This window comes from Heloderma suspectum, chromosome 7 (assembly GCF_057233095.1).
Source record: "Heloderma suspectum isolate Gila_16-S chromosome 7, 16-S_ref, whole genome shotgun sequence".
NCBI lineage: Eukaryota > Metazoa > Chordata > Lepidosauria > Squamata > Helodermatidae > Heloderma > Heloderma suspectum.
In genome coordinates, this window is record NC_139464.1 from 72178717 (window position 1) to 72195454 (window position 16738).

At 43.9% G+C, this 16738-nt stretch overlaps 1 protein-coding gene and 1 long non-coding RNA gene across 4 annotated transcripts in view; one reads left to right on the plus strand and one right to left on the minus strand.

Annotated features, from left to right (window-relative positions):
• Positions 1-7280, plus strand: part of LOC146339951 (uncharacterized) — a 17470-nt gene extending 10190 nt beyond the window's left edge. The window contains exons 2-3 of the long non-coding RNA XR_014784414.1: positions 4258-4395; positions 6782-7280. This is a non-coding gene — a long non-coding RNA (uncharacterized LOC146339951). The remainder of the gene's footprint in view (positions 1-4257; positions 4396-6781) is intronic.
• MON2 (MON2 regulator of endosome-to-Golgi trafficking) overlaps positions 1-16738 on the minus strand; it is a 99329-nt gene that overhangs the window by 3927 nt on the left and 78664 nt on the right. For all 3 annotated transcript variants that reach the window (XR_014784411.1, XM_084810604.1, XM_084810603.1), the window contains 5 exons: positions 15458-15648; positions 5852-5912; positions 4965-5088; positions 3537-3744; positions 1717-1799 (listed from right to left, as the gene is read on the minus strand). Coding sequence is in view for 2 of the 3 variants with exons in the window: in XM_084810604.1 (XP_084666730.1) it covers positions 1717-1799; positions 3537-3744; positions 4965-5088; positions 5852-5912; positions 15458-15648 (667 nt within the window). In the remaining variant the exon portion in view is untranslated. The remainder of the gene's footprint in view (positions 1-1716; positions 1800-3536; positions 3745-4964; positions 5089-5851; positions 5913-15457; positions 15649-16738) is intronic.

The window sequence follows — 16738 nt, forward strand, 5'->3', positions numbered from 1 at the left end:
GAACAGCAAGTTATGGAAGTGAGTGTAAAAGGGAGAGGGCTGGATTTTTTCCTCTGTGGAATCCTATGGAATTGTGCTGGTGGTTCCCCTAGAAATCTGATGGGAAGCAGTGAATTTGGGGGCATCTGCTGGAGTTATTGCTGTGAATCCCCATCTAATGGTCAGCCTGTATATTTGTATAAATAAACCTTATTTTACAGAATGGCATACATCTTCAGAAACTAGATTCTAAGGAAGCCATCCCTTAAAATGCCAACCAGAGCAATGGCTCTGCAGGCTGAAGGAGACAGAAGCTGCAGGGAGGGAAGTCCTCAGATTTTCCCTTCTCCCTTGAAGAAACGAAATCACAATTCATACTTTCAAACAGTATATGAGTTTGGGATGGATAACTACCGATCTGGTTATCCATCCCAAACTCATCTGGTCCTCTTCCGCCCCACCCCCCAACTTGTCAGCTATCAAAGGCTGTCAACTTAGCCTATATGCAATCCTGTCTTGTCAATTACCTTGAATATTTCCTAGTACACTTTGTTCCCTTTGACAGCTGAATCATACAAGGCAATAGGCAAGGCTATATATAGCTTGACAGCCCACTCCGCAATTGCAAAAAACTGACCAAAAATAATTTTTAAAACTTGCAAAGACATTTGAGCACATGCCTAGGGCCTAATAATAATAATAATAATAATAATAATACAAAATCGGCCGCATTTTGCTCAAATGACAGGGTGCAATTAAAAAAAATTAAATTCAAAATAATGTTTTTTTTAAAAAAGGGTTGCCAAACAAGTGACAGCCCCTCCGAAGTGCCGCTTGGGCACTGGTGGAGGGGCTGTCACTGCAGCACAGGCGAGATCGGTCAGCAAGAGCAGCAGGGGTTTCTGCCGCTGTTGCCAACTGGCTTGCCTGCCAATACCCGCAACCCACGATGGGTTGGCAGTGCTGGGTTTGGACAAAACTCCAACCCACCCGGGATACAACAATCCCTAAAACAAGCCATGGGTTGCTAGGGTGGCTTCTTATCCAAGCCATCCTGTGGGAATTGGTCTGGATTTGCACAACACGACAACCCACCGTTGGTTGTCACCCACAACAGGTTGGCACATTGTATGATCCCAGTCATTGAGACTGCTGAATGGCCTTCGGTGCCCAGCATGGCTGCTAAGGTCACTGACTAGGTCTGCCCTGCTAGCTCTTCAGCTGCCATACCTTTGCAAATTGCTGAGCTAGTAACCCTCATATGCCCACCAACCAGGGCTTGGAGTCTCCACTCTCCCTCAATCACAGCCACAGCAGGGGAAAAAAGATTATTTATTTATTTAATTTCTATACCGCCCAGTAGCCAAAGCTCTCTTGATGTTTCCAAAATGTGTATATCTTTATGGAAAACATGGTTGGGGGATTAAAATACACTTCAGATAGAACACATTTGTTTGCAGGTGACATAAAATAAAATGTGTTCACAAGTGATTACAACTGAAATGCAATTGTAAATCAACCTATCTCTATGGCCAGCCAGTTAAAAAAAACCCTAACACAATCACATATAAAACTGACTTACTGTCTTTCACAGACACACATGTACACACGCACTTTAGGGAGAAATACATATATAATTATATAAGACTGTGTAATAAATAAAACGTATGGTACTACAATAGGTCTTCTAACACAAGAACATACTGTATGTACAGCAGCTCTGCTTGTTTTACTTACCATTTTCTGGCTGAGTTTTTTTAAGAGAATCTATGAGGGTACTAACAGCTTTTAAAACAAATATTATTTCTGTGACTTGTTGCCTATAAAGGGGAGAAGAAAATAAGCTGTGAATGTAAAGTTCCAGAACTCTTTTGACTACCTTGATTTTATTATCTGAAATATATTTCTGTAAAGCCTTGTAACAAAATCCAGAACTGTACTTAAAATAAAACCTTAACAAAGAAAGGCATATTCCATACCTGTAACTGCAGTTCTTCTTATAGTCATCTGTGCATTCTCACGTATGGGCTCTGTCCTTTGTGAAGACTCGTTTCAGGAAACTGCTATAACTGAGAAAGTTTGGGCAGGAACCCTCTCTCACTGTCCCAGTACTCATGTCCCTAGCAGGTTCCCTCCTAGTCCCTCAGTTCATTAAGATCGCCCACTGCAGCCTCCAACATCAGAGATCACAAACACAAAAGAAACAAACTCCAGAACAGCAGTAATGGAAAGAAAAAACAAGAGAACAGAAAGACAAAGTAGAAGAACGAAAACCACCACAGCAGTTGTAATACAAACAGCAAACAATGAGAGAAATACCCAACGAGGCTATCACAATGGCGGTCGAAATAGGCGGGAACCTGCTAGCGACATGCGCTCTGGGATGGTGGGGGGAGGGTTCTGGAAAAAATTTCCTCAGCTATAGAAATTTCCTGAATGGGGCACCACACAGGCACAGAGCCCATATGTGTGATGCACAGAGACCGCGAAGAACACTAATGTTTTCTCTAAGATTTTCACAAGTTAGGGTGGTTTATATCTAATTTCATTTTCAAAGATTGGTCAATATGTAGAGTCCAATCAAAGTATCTTCAACTAAGCACTAGAGTACAAGATTGGCACTGTATATAGAGTATGAAGCTTTGTTTTGTTTTTTGCATCATATATACCAATAGTAACTCAGCTAGTGAGTGCCAACAGGACTGTAACCAAACAGAGTCACTGAGAAACAAAAGGGAGATATCTGTATGTTCAGGGGAACCCCAAGGTTTGCAGAAGTAATGCTAAGAGTCAATCAAATCAAATTTTTACCGTTCAACTAAGAAACCACAAAACTCCATAGAAATATTAGAAAAAAAAATAGAACTGTATTATAGTCTATTGCAAATTACAGTCACATCTTCCTGATCTGATAGGGTAAGAAAAGATTAAAAGTTCTTACAACTTAGTTACAAAATGCAAACTCATTCTTTGCCTTCCGCAGCAGCATTTCTAACTCTGTAGACAGACTAAGGGCACAATCCTATCCAGATTTGGAGGCTGCCAAGTATCCAGTGAAGGCAGGAGAGCGGCAGCTCTGTGCTTCAGCCACCCTGCATTTCTGCTAGGCGGGTGATTTCGCCTGTCTTGCAGCAGTGTCTTAAACGGGGAGAGAAGGCGACTGGGGCGGCCATAGGAAACGGTGTAACACAGCCGCCCTGGTCTCCTTTCCTTCTCTGGGAATGCCCCCCTTCCAAGTGCAGAGAGGGATGGGGAGGGGACAAGGAGCGCGATTTCTGGCTCTGAGGTCAGAGCCAGGAAACTAAACTGTCCTACGCCTCCGCACATGCTGTCTGGTGGGCGTAGGATTGTTCTCTAACTTATTGTGTTTGGACAACATATTAACTGATGAAGGCAATCAATATTTACCAAGTCAACTAAATCTTTTTTGAATATTAACTTTCTGTTAGGATAAATATATATGGTACACTAGAGGACATAATTACAAATATTTTCGGGTGTCTAAGGCAGACATACAGCCTTAATAATATCTTCCTCTCCAAAAGTACAGTACATACCGTGGAAGGGGACACTTGCCACTTAGTCTTTCATCTTCTATGTAGCGATACAGAACATCTTGTGATCGTTTTAAGAGAACAGAAAGCGCCATTCGTGAAATGTATCCTTCTTGAGGAGTAGTTACTTTATTACTGAATGAAAACTGAAGCAATGTTTCAAAACACATCTTGGAAAATTCCTCTCTCATACGAATATCTATTTCTGCTTCTGTCAAAATCAAGAAGCCATCTTTTAGCATTGTTATCTACATGTTTATTTTAAAATGAATTACTCCAAACATCAGAAGAGCATTTAAGGAAGGACAACACTTACCAAAGCAAAGTATATCAGAGATAATGTATAGAAACGTATACATTGAAAATGTGAATGTAAATAAAACTAGGCCACTTTGGTCACATGCTTTATTTGTTAAGCTGTTATTGATCACCCACCTATGCTACGGAACTGTCTTATAAACTGACTGGCACCACTAAAAAGTTAGCTGTGGTCAAGTCCCTTTGAAATCAATGGGATAAATTAGTTGTAACTAATTCCTGCCCTAATGATTTCAGTGAGACTTAACCATGACTAACTTTCTCCTCATAAAGATCACTAAGTTCTATCAACTTCAGGAAAGGAAAATTATAAAACAGGATGGTACATGATTCATTTAACAAAACTGTAATAATACTGCAATATGTTCACTGATTAAAAAACAAGAGTATTTACTGTCTAATATAGGTTTATTCATGAACTTGAGCACACTCCGGGAGAGAGCGGAGGACAGGAAGGCCTGGTGTGCTATGGTCCATGGGGTCATGAAGAGTCGGATACGACTGAACGACTGAACAAGCAAGCATAGGTTTATTCAAAATACTGGTGAGTAGTGACTACACGTCAGGCTTGTTAACTCTGGGGCATACAAGGGGCCATTTTATCCCCCATCCCATTTCTAAGGTTTAATCTGAAAGTTTTAGATAAATGGAAATGTTGTATATTTCTGAACCATAATTGATTAAACTAAGGGTAGTATCCTGTTATGCCCGTGTGCTTGTGGGAGCGACTGTTTGTGCAATGGGGCTTTCGTGCTTCTATAAATGATCTCTGCTGACCTGACCTGATCCAGAAACTAACATTTCCGCTTTGAGAAGCACGAAAGCCATGTTACGCAAGTGGTTGCTCCCGCACACACAATGAAACCAGCTGAGGCAAAGCACCCCCATTCAATACTGCACTAAGTATTTATTTATTATGTTATGTTAAATACAAACAACTAAGACAGTTCAGATTGCTGGGAATATATTTTTTGAACAACTACATAAACTTTGTCTATGCCCTAATTACGCATTTGCTGCACATTACGTTTAATATATTCAGCCTAAATGTTTATTGTAACTGGAATGCTTCCATATGTCTCTTTAGACTACTTTATCACTGAATTAACATACCTGTAAATGAAGAAGACTGAGAATGTATTGAGCCCTTATTGAGCATAGTCATAATCTGACCAACAAATTCCTTAGGAATAAAATTAGCATATGGCAGTATCTCTGTGCTGATGAGCTGCACCACCTATAATAGATGAAGCACATATAAACATTTTTTGGTAAATTCAGTTCATTAATACATGTAAGATTTAGACACAGTTGCAGAATTATATGAAATTACTGAATGATCAATGTCAGCAAAAATCTTCCCTGAAACATGAGAATAAAGAACCTTTGCCTTTAGGCAAGGAACTAGTACATACATGGCCAACATGAAGAGTGCAGTACAGGAACAAATCTTGGGCCCTACAGCCTCCCTCAACATCAGTAGAACTTTGAACGTGAATGAACTGGGACGTATATGTATAAAACGCCTACAGATGTACATTCCGCAATGTCCATTATTTTTCATGGCAGATGGAATGCATGAGTGGGAACTAACTGCCCAGACTACAGTTATCTGAGTGGGGTATGCCTGCAGAATCCCAAGGCTTGCTCCTGTGTTCTGGCTCATGCATAGTCAACATACCAGGGCTATTTGTGTTGAAACTGAAGAAAGCTGAAATAAGAATATGTGGGCCATTCTCTAGATATATTGCTCAGTTTAAAAACCGGCTCGTACATTCACAACAGGCTAGCCAATGGGATGTATAATAAAACCTGCACTGATCCACATACTTAGTAATAACTATGGTAACTTATATTCTGCACCAATAAAATCTGAATTCTTTAAGAAGACTATATTATGCAAATTAAGTAAATTAATGAAAGTCTGACTGATATAATTATGAAGCACTTTTGCTAGCAAATAAATATTTTTGGTTGCTTGACAGGAGATACATACTCACTTCAACATCAATGCTTTCATTTCTCTGAAATTCTTGAATAGAAAGATTATCTGGAGGTGAACTGAAAGACAATGGAGACCAGCCTTAGCATATGGGATAGGGAGGCCATTTTGAAGAACCAATGGAGGAGGCGGTGTGGCTCTTCAATCCCTTTGCCACATTGCATATTCCACTGTGCAGCTGCTTCAATTAGTACTTTTAGGGAGCAATCCTATCTAGATAGGCAGCCGCCTCCGAATGCAGAGGCAACCACCTATCCAAAGCAGGGAAGGGGAATCATGGAGGGGAAGCATGGAGGCTGTCTAGCTGCAGGAGGATGGAGTGGGGAAGGAGGCTGCTGTATGACATATAGGATGTATTGTACAGGCAGTTACGCTCTCCCCACCCCGGAACGCCCTCAGCTGCGCCCCTTTCCGGCCACTCCACGCTCCTCTTGCGAGTGCGGAGGACAGGGCTGTTCTGCGCTGAAGTGGGGGGAGGTCAGTTTTCTGGGAACTGACCTCGGAGCGTGGGCTCTGAGGTCAGTTCCCAGAAAACAACATATCCTATGGCCATCTGGCTGCTGTCTAGCGGCCATAGGATTGCTTCTTCTGTATAGTAAATGGTTTACAGCCCTTCTCTAACTCATCTCGCAAAATAAATATTTTATGTTCTTATTTTACTAATGGGGAACTGAGGCTAAGACTCATCTAGTAAGGCAATGGTGAACCTAGAATCTGAATGACCAGATCATACACTGACCTACACAGTCAAAGGTAGAGCAGAAAGAGGCATGCTAAATGACCTAATTTATAGCAATACATTATTTTCATGCCTCCCTGTTTCATTTCATGCTTAATCAAGTTACTCAGTATATTATGCTAGTCATTTTTGAGGGCAGATTATTCTTGCACCTATTATAAATGTAGTAACACATCCCTATCTTTTCAGTTCTCAAATATGATGAAGAGACTCCACAGAATACAAGACTATTGAGTGCTATTATGGTTTCTTGCCTCTTCACACAAGGAGTTAATTTTTCCAACTTTTCAGAAAGCCTCTCATTGTTTTCTACTGTTATTGAAATGTCAAGTACAGATTTTCCCTATCTTATCACTATTTAGATAAAGACTGTAAACTATTTAATATATTAGAAGTGCTAATTAAAGTATTGTGCATTTACAGAACATACGCACACTAGAACATTTGGCATGGTCATGAGACACAACAGTTACACTGTTTCCCACACACTGTTTTATATTTTTAAAGTTCTTTATACAAACACTGTGTGCCTTTGTTAAACATTTTAACTAATTTGCTGTGACACAAAAACTGAGTAGCAAGGTATAAGATAGGGAATGTAATCTTTTGTCTACTTTCTTTGACACCAATTTGAAATGTTACTCCAAACATTTAAGATGCTTTCAAAAAAAGCTGCAAGTGTGCATTTATTTGTTTGTTTGTTTATTTATTAAATTTCTTAATCGCCCATCTGGCCGGTCACCCGACCACTCCAGGCGATGTACAATGGTACAATTTAAAACAGTAAAATTGTACATTAAAACATTATTTAAAAATACCCTAACCCACCCCAAATGCCTGCCTGAATAACCAAGTTTTCAGCTCATTAAAGCTTAAAGGTGGAAGCTCATTAAAGAGGGGGCATGGCGGAGTTCCCTAGGGAGGGAGTTCCACAGAGTGGGGGCCACCACAGAGAAGGCCCTCTCCCTTGTCCTCACCAGCCTAGCTGTCCTGGCTGATGGGACAGGGAGAAGGCCATCCGAGGCTGATCTTGTTAAGTGGCCTGTCTGGTGTTGCTGGAGGCGCTCCTTAAGATAGGCTGGGCTGGAACCACATAGGGTTTTAAAGGTCAAAACCAACACCCTGAATTTGGCCTGGAAAACAACTGGTAACCAGTGCAACTCCTCCAGTGCCGGAGTGATGTGATCATGCCGGCGGCTGCCTTTAATCAGGCGAGCTGCCGCGTTCTGCACCAGCTGCAGCTTCCAAACCGTTTTCAAGGGTAACCCCACATAGAGTGCATTACAGTAGTCTAGACGAGAGGAGACTAGGGCATGTACTACCACGGGTTGGACCCGATGGCCTTGTAGGCCCCTTCCAACCCTACTATTTTATGATTCTATGTTACCCGATGGGAGCAGATGGTCGGGAAGGTAGGGGCACAGCCACTGTATCAGACGGAGTTGGTACAACGCTGTCCGGCTCATGGCTGACACCTGAGCCTCCATGGATAGCTGGGAGTCTAAAATGACCCAGGCTGCGGACCTGGTCTTTCAAGGGTAGCCGTACCCCATTCAACACCAGGTCAACATCCCCCTACCTACTCTTGTCGCCCACCAGAAGTACCTTGGTCTTGTCAGGGTTCAGCTTATTCCTCCCCATCCAGCCACTCAACATCTTGACATTTAGACAGGGATTCCACAGCCAACCCTGGTGAAGATTTGAACAAGAGACTATGGAAGGACAAGACTCTCCAGTGGTGGTGACCAGCAAGGTGTGTGCCATGTTTGTTTTCTTGCCTGAGAACAACATGGCCTACACATGCAACAAGTGCAAGTTGATCATGCTGCTGGAAGAAAAAGTAAGTGGACTGGAGCGGTGACTGTCGACCCTCCGGGGAATAAGAGAACACGAAGAGTTCTTGGACAGAATGGGGGAACTACAGCAGCAAAGGGAAGACCAGAAGCTTGAAGAGCAACAGCAAGATGAGGCAGTGGGAAATGCTGAGGTGAAGAAAAATGCAGTAGAGGATACTCCTTGGAAAAGGGTGACAGTAAAGAGAAGAAGAACTAGATGCCACTCTGCACCAGTGGAAGCAGTGGAGCTGTGGAACCGATTCCAGGTACTTGCGGATGAGACTGGAGGACAGCCTGCAGAGGAAGAATCACAGGGGAACCTACATGAGCAAGAGTGAGAGTGAGCAAGAGGCTGAAGGTCAGTCAAACAGAGGCGATGAAACCCAGGCCTACAACAACAAGAAGGTAGTAGTGGGAGACTCTTTGCTGCGTGGGATCGAGACCCAAGTATGTTGCAAAGACCCGTGGACTCGCCAGGTACGTTGTCTCCCGGGAGGACAAATTAGAGACGTGACTGAAAGGTTGACTGCAGTCATAAAGCCCACTGACAGGTATCCCTTTCTTCTCATCCATGTGGGAACAAATGATACTGCCAAGCGGAGCTACAAAGAAATCACGTCAGACTTTGAAGCTTTGGGAAGGAAACTCAAGAACTTTGGGGCCCAGATAGTTTTTTCATCCATCCTTCCAGTAGTTAGAAGAGGGATAGAAAGGGAACGAAAAATACTCCAGGTGAATGACTGGCTACGAAGGTGGTGCCGATGAGAGAGATTCTGGGACCACGGGCTATACTTCCTGGAAGATGGGCTGTTGGCAAGGGACGGGTTGCACCTCACAAAGGATGGGAAGAATGTGTTTGGACAGAGCATGAAGAACTTCATCAGGAGGGCTTTAAACTGAATCCTACGGAGAAGGGAGATGTAATGTTGGGGGTAACAATGGATGTAGGTGCATGCACTGCAACAGAGAGAACAGCTCTGATAGCGCCTAATAATAGTCTTCAGACACATGTAGGAAGAAAGCCAGACTATGAAGCACATGGTCTTCGATGTCTATATACTAATGCCCAGAGTATGGGAAACAAAAAGAATGAACTTGAACTCTTAATACAGGAGGGAAATTATGACTTGATAGGTATAATTGAGACTTGGTGGGATGACTCTCATGACTGGAATACAGCAATTGAAGGATATAACTTGTTCAAAAAGAACAGGAGGAACAGAAAGGGAGGTGGGTTGCACTGTATGTGAAAAATACATATCTCTGCACAGAAATACAGGAGGATGAGCTTGGTAGCCCCATCGAGAGCATCTGGTAAAAACTAAATGGAGCAAAGAATAAAAGGAACCTGGTGGTTGGAGTCTACTACCGGCCACCCAACCAAGGAGAAGACGAGGATGAAACTTTTGAAAAGCAAAGAGCCAATGTTTTAAGGAAGCATGATGTAGTAGTAATGGGGGACTTCAATTTCCCCAATATTTGTTGGGAGACAAATTCTGCAAAACATGGCCCCTCCAGGAAATTCCTGACTTGTGTGGCAGATAACTTCCTCCTACACAAAGTAGAGGAAGGAACTAGAGGATCGGCTATCCTTGACTTGATCCTAACCAACAGAGATGACTTAGTGGATAAAGTAGCAGTTACAGGAACTCTGGGGGAAAGCGACCATGTTGCACTTGAGTTCTTGGTCCTAAGGGAAGCAAAAGCTGAGTGTAGTCAAACGTGTACCCTGGATTTTAGGAAAGCTGATTTTAATAAACTCAGAACAATGATCAGTAAGGTCCCATGGCAAGCGACGCTAACGAGAAAAGGAGTCCAAGATGGGTGGGAGCTTTTAAAAAAGGAAATTCTCAAGGCACAATCACAAACAGTTCCAACAAGAAGAAAAGGTGGAAGACAACAGAAGAAGCCAATGTGGCTTCACAAAAAGCTTAGGGATGACCTGAAAACAAAGAAGGACACATACAGGAAGTGGAAAGAAGGCCAAGTAACAAAGGAAAAGTACAGGCAGGTAGAACAGAATTGCAGGGATGGCGTCAGGAAGGCTAAAGCTGAGAACGAGCTGAGGTTAGCGAGGGATGCTAAAAGCAACAAAAAGGCTTTCTTCAGCTACGTGCATAGTAAAAGGCCGAGGAAAGAAATGGTGGTTCAGCTATTAAATAAGGATGGCAAAACGATAACAGATGACAAAGAAAAGGCACAAGTGCTCAATTCCTACTTTGGCTCAGTCTTCTCCCAAAAGAAAGGTCTATGACCCCCCCTGGCATAGGCGAAGTGCAGGCTGAAGGGGCAGGATTGCAGCTTGAGATCGATAGGCATATGGTCAAGGAACACCTAATTACTTTGAATGAGTTCACATCTCCAGGGCCAGATGAACTGCATCCTAGAATAATAAAGGAACTGGCAGAAGAACTCTCAGAACTGCTGTCTATTCTCTTTGAGAAATCATGGAGGATGGGGGAAGTGCCAGATGACTGGAGGAGGGCTAATGTTGTCCCTATCTTCAAAAAGGGTAAAAAGGAGGAACCTGGGAACTACAGACCAGTCATTCTGACATCAATCCCAGGGAAAATTCTGGAGCAGATGATAAAGCAATCCATCTGGAAGCACCTTGAAAACAATGCTGTGATTACTCGAGGCCAACATGGATTTGTCAAAAACAAGTCCTGCCAGACGAAACTGATCTCATTTTTTGATCAAGTTACCTCCCTTGTAGACCGTGGGAATGCTGTAGCCATCATATACCTCGACTTCAGCAAAGCTTTTGACAAAGTGCCCCATGATATCCTGATGAGCAAACTAGCTCAAAGTGGGCTAGATGAAACAATGATCCGCTGGATCCACAGTTGGCTACAGAATCGGACTCAAAGAGTGCTTATCAATGGGACCTTCTCAAACTGGGGAGAGGTAATGAGTGGGGTACCGCAGGGCTCAGTCCTGGGCCCAGTGCTCTTCCACATTTTTATTAATGACTTGGAGGAGGAGGTGCAGGGAATGCTGATCAAATTTGCAGATGACACAAAATTGGGAGGGATAGCTAATACTTTGGAAGACAGAAACAAAATTCAAAGTGATCTGGATAGACTGGAGCGCTGGGCAGAAAACAACAGAATGACATTTCATAGGATAAATGCCAAGTTCTTCACCTAGGAAAAAGAAACCAAATGCACAGTTACAAGATGGGGGATATGTGGCTCAACAACACTACAAGCAAGAAAGATCTTGGAATTGTTGTTGATCACAAGTGGAATATGAGCCAACAATGGGATGTGGCTGCAAAAAAGGCAAATGCTCTTTTGGGCTGCATTAATAGAAGCATAGCTTCCAAATCCCGGGAAGTACTAGTTCCCCTCTACTCAGCACTGGTTAGGCCTCATCTGGAGTACTGTGTCCAGTTCTGGGCACCACACTTTAAGAAGGATGCAGACAAACTGGAGAGGGTTCAGAGGAGGGCAACAAAGATGATCAGGGGACTGGAAACAAAGCCCTATGAAGAGAGACTGAAAGAACTGGGCATATTTAGCCTTGAGAAGAGAAGACTGAGGGGAGATATGATAGCACTCTTCAAGTACTTGAAAGGTTGTCACAGAGAAGAAGGCCAGGATCTATTCTTGATCATCCCAGAGTGCAGGACACGGAATAATGGGCTCAAGTTACAGGAAGCCAGATTCCGGCTGAACATCAGGAAAAACTTCCTGACTGTTAGAGCAATACGACAATGGAACCAATTACCTAGGGAGGTGGTGGGCTCTCCCACACTGGAGGCGTTCAAGACGAGGCTGGACAGCCATCTGTCAGGGATGCTCTGACTTGGATTCGTGCATTGAGCAGGGAGTTGGACTCGATGGCCTTGTAGGCCCCTTCCAACCCTACTATTCTATGATTCTAAGAGGTAGAGCTGCGTGTCATCCGCATACTGATGACACCGCATTCCAAACCTCCTGATGATAGCCCCCAGTGGCTTTACATAGATATTAAATAGCATCGGGGAGAGTATGGAACCCTGTGGCACCCCACACATGGGCGGCCACGGGTCTGACACCTCCTCTCCCAGTGCTACCCTCTGGTACCTGCTGGACAGGAAGGACCAGAACCACCGTAATACGATGTCTCCAAGGCCATCCTCTCCAGGCAGTCCAAGAGGATACCATGGTCAACGGTATCAAAAGCCGCTGAGAGGTCAAGGTGAACAAGGAAGGAGCATTCACCCCTATCCAAAGCCCTCCTCATATTATCCACCAAAGCAACCAAGGCCGTTTTTGTCCCATGCCCAGGCCTGAAGCCCGACTGAAATGGGTCTAGATAATCGGTTTCTTCCAAGTGTGCCTTCAACTGCATCGCCACCACCTGCTCAATGATCTTGCCCCAAAATGGCAGATTTGAGACTGAGCGAAAATTGTTAAAAACTTGGGGATCCAAGGAGGGCCTTAGAATGCTCCAGCCATTCCGGAGCAACTGGACCGACCAGGCTCCGGACCACTTGGAACAGCCTCCTGGGACAGCACTCTGCAGACGCGATAGAGGCAGCATAGTATTCCTTTTTTGTTGCCTTCATCGCCACGTGATAGGCTGAAGATACAGCTCTAGCCTGTGTCCGATCGTCTTCGGAGCGAGACTTCCGCCGCTGGCACTCTAGCCGTCTCACCTCCTGTTTCAGGGCTCGTAACCGCGGATTAAACCAAGGTGCAGTTCGAACCCTGTTCAGGGGGAGAAGGAGTTTCGGAGCCACCCGATCTAATGCCCCAGTGATTGCAGCATTCCACCCACCCACCAGGGCCTCGACCGAGTGGCCGTTTGCGATCTCCAGAGAATGCCCAAGCGCATTCAGGAATCCATTCGGATCCATAGGACACCTGGGGTGGACCATTTTAATGGGTCCTCCACCCCTCCAGAGGGGTTGTGGAACCGAGAAGTCCAACGTCACCAGATAGTGATCTGACCATGACAAGGGGGTGGTGGATATACCCCCGACTTGTTCCACTTCTCCAGAAACAAATACAAGGTCTAGTGCATGACCGGCTACATGGGTGGGCCCAGTTAGAATAGGGTACAGTTCCCAGGAAGCCATGGTCTCCATGAAGTTCCGAGGTGCCCCCGTGAGGATGGCCTCTGAACGTACATTGAAGTCCCCCAAACACCAGTAAGTTCGGGGACTGCACACGCGTTCCATCTTAATTTGTGTACAGCTTGACAAATGTATCATTATAAACCTAATGCTAAATAATTATAGTTGCTTAATTCTTGGTAAACTAAAGCGCTTCTTTACAATGGCTTATAAGCGTGTACAAATTCAGCCACTGGGATTGGTGAATGTCACTGCCCGCTGTAAAATGCCTATATAAATTACAAAGCATTCTATGCATGTTTATTCAGGAGAAAGTCTAATGAGATGCAGCTTAATAATTATTTTTAGGATTGCAGCCTTAGTGATATTATTTATTTGAATACTTCAAGTGCCCATGTTCAGAAAGAAGAAGCTTGTTAGAGATTGGCAGAAATAATGTATTTGCATGATCACCTCACTCCCATTGAATGGTGAATTTGGGGTGATTCTAACATACTGATTCAACATATACTTGGTTTTCTCCCATGATAAGCTCAATAGAGCTTAAATGCCAAGCAACCCCCACCCCCAACATATTACTGCCATTCAAAAGATTGGGTTCTGTTTAATGGGGGAACACAGTTGTATTATTCCAACCTTGTTTGCTGGACCTGTTCAGGTTATATCCACCAGTCTACAGGGGCTTTAGTATGATTACCCACCCACCCATCCATTAAATTTATCAATCGCCCATCTGGCTGGTCACCCAGCCACTCTGGGCAATGTACAACAATAGAAACAGTTTAAAACAATAACATTCTACATTAAAAACATCATATTTCTAAAAATACCCTAACCCACCCCAAATGCCTGCCTGAACAACCACGTTTTTACTGCGTGGTGGAAGCTCATTAAAGAGGGGGCATGGCGGAGTTCCCTAGGGAGGGAGTTCCACAGAGTGGGGGCCACCACAGAGAAGGCCCTCTCCCTCATCCTCACCAGTCTAGCTGTCCTGGTTGATGGGACAGAGAGAAGGCCATCCAAGGCTGATCTTGTTAAGCGGCCTGTCTGGTGTTGTTGGAGGCGCTCCTTAAGATAGGCTGGGCTGGAACTATATAGGGTTTTAAAGGTCAAAACCAACACCCTGAATTTGGCCCGGAAAACAACTAGTAACCAGTGCAACTCCTTCAGCACTGGAGTTGGAGCACCTAGCTTCTGAGGGATATCAGTGCGGCACAAACTAGTATGAGGAGCTTCAGTGATTTCTTCTGTTATTCATAGGATAAGATGATGTAGGAAACGGCACGACAACATTGCTAATTCTCATGAATTGCTTCTGTGCTCATTGACTATTTTTCTAGCCATGGAACCATTTCAAACTTTGAGAGAGAATCAAGATATTCTAAGGGCATAATGTTATGGCCGCTAGAAAGCGGCTAGACAGCCATAGGATTGGTCAGTTTCTGGGAACTGGCCTCAGAGCCCATACGCTGAGGCCGGTTCCTGGAGAACTGCCTCCCCACTGCCTCCCCTACCGCCTTGTAGGCAGTGAGGTTCACCCCCGCGCTCATCACTTGTAACAGCAGTGTGGAGCGGGACAAAAGGAGGCATTCCCGGGGGCGGGGAGTGCGGAAGTGTCAGTATGAAACTTCCTAGTTGTCATCTGGCCTCCCCACCCTGCGCCTCCATAGCTAGATAGCTAAAATCGGACATCTAGCCACGAATGCAGGGCAGGTGGAGGGCAAGGGACACAATCCCCTCCACGCTCCTCCTGCTGTGCATTGGATAGGCGGTCGCCTCTGAGTTTGGAGATTGCTTTCTAGTAATCTTTTATCTTTGCAAAGACAGAGGCATGAGCAAAAATGTAGAAAAGTATTCAAACTATAAGGCCAGTTCCCCCAATAATAAAATTAGATGTATTCTGTTTGTAGTTTCTTGAACTCTATTCTGACTATATTCTCCCACAAATACGAAGTTGCTCTTTACCTTTTAGTAAATAAAAAGTTTTCAAATGTGTTGGCTAACTCTGGCCACATGCTGTCAAATTTTCCAGAAGAAGCATGTTGCCTTGCGACTGGTAGCCCAATGGAAAGAACTTTAAGGAGAGACGAAACTGCCAGTTTCCATGTGCTTTCTGAAGGACAAGCATACTTCAGACTAAGTGGCATCCTCAACGTCTGCAAAAATAATTATAATTACATAAGTTGAACAGTAAGACAAATGTATGGTGAAGAAATATGTCCAATTCCTGTACTAGTAGCACTGACACACTTCCTAACAAAAGCAAAAAGGATTAAAGTCCACTGAAGTACAAATCAAACATAGACATCGAGAAAAGAATGTGGCTGCAGGCAAGAAGGAAAGTAACCAAGGGAAGCAAGACCTTCTTTTGTCCCATTGAATTCAAACGTTACAGGATGGACAGGAAAGATGTGAGAGTCAGAGCTGCAGACAATGACCATGGCAACGGACCAATTTGCGAATTTCATAAGCACTATTAAAAAGCTGTTTGGTCTTCAGTGTCATTTCTGAATACTCTTAATTTGATAGAAAGCCACTTTCAAACTGTACGTACATGCTGATCAACATGAGCTGTTTCATTTGATTTGAAAATGTGGGAACTTCAAATACTATTCTTTGGGCCAATTCACACTAAGATCTGGTTCACATGTAATGCTAACCCATGGTTTATTTAACCTATGGGCTGTTGCATTCTGGGTTGTCATGATGTGCAAATCCAGCCTTGCTAGCAAACCATGGTTTGTTAACCACAAACAGCCTAGATGGTTTGTTGTTGGGTTGTGAACTCTGGGATGTTTAAACCATGGGTTGTTGTTATGTGAGAACTCAGCACTGTGGGTTGTTCATGGGTTGTTTCGCCAGGCTACAGAGGCGGCAGGTGAGAGGGTAACCCCCACCCCCACTCTGCATGCCACTACTACAGTGCCACAGAGGCATTTGGGATACAGGAAAGAGCAGGTGAAGGAGGAGGGAAACAAACAACCCAGGGGTTGAGAAAACAGACCATGGTTTGTTCAATGGTCTGCTAGACAAACCTGGGGAAGGCCAACAAACCATGGGTTAACCATTGGTTAAATAAACTATGGGTTAGCATTATGTGCGAAACAAGTTTAAGTGGCAGTCAGGCTGTTGGTTTCCCACCATGGATCTATGGTGAACACTAGTAGTGTTTGGAAGGATGATCCATGACTGTAAATATCCAGTAGACACATATCAAGGAGCCATAGTTGGTTATAGTTCTCCAGC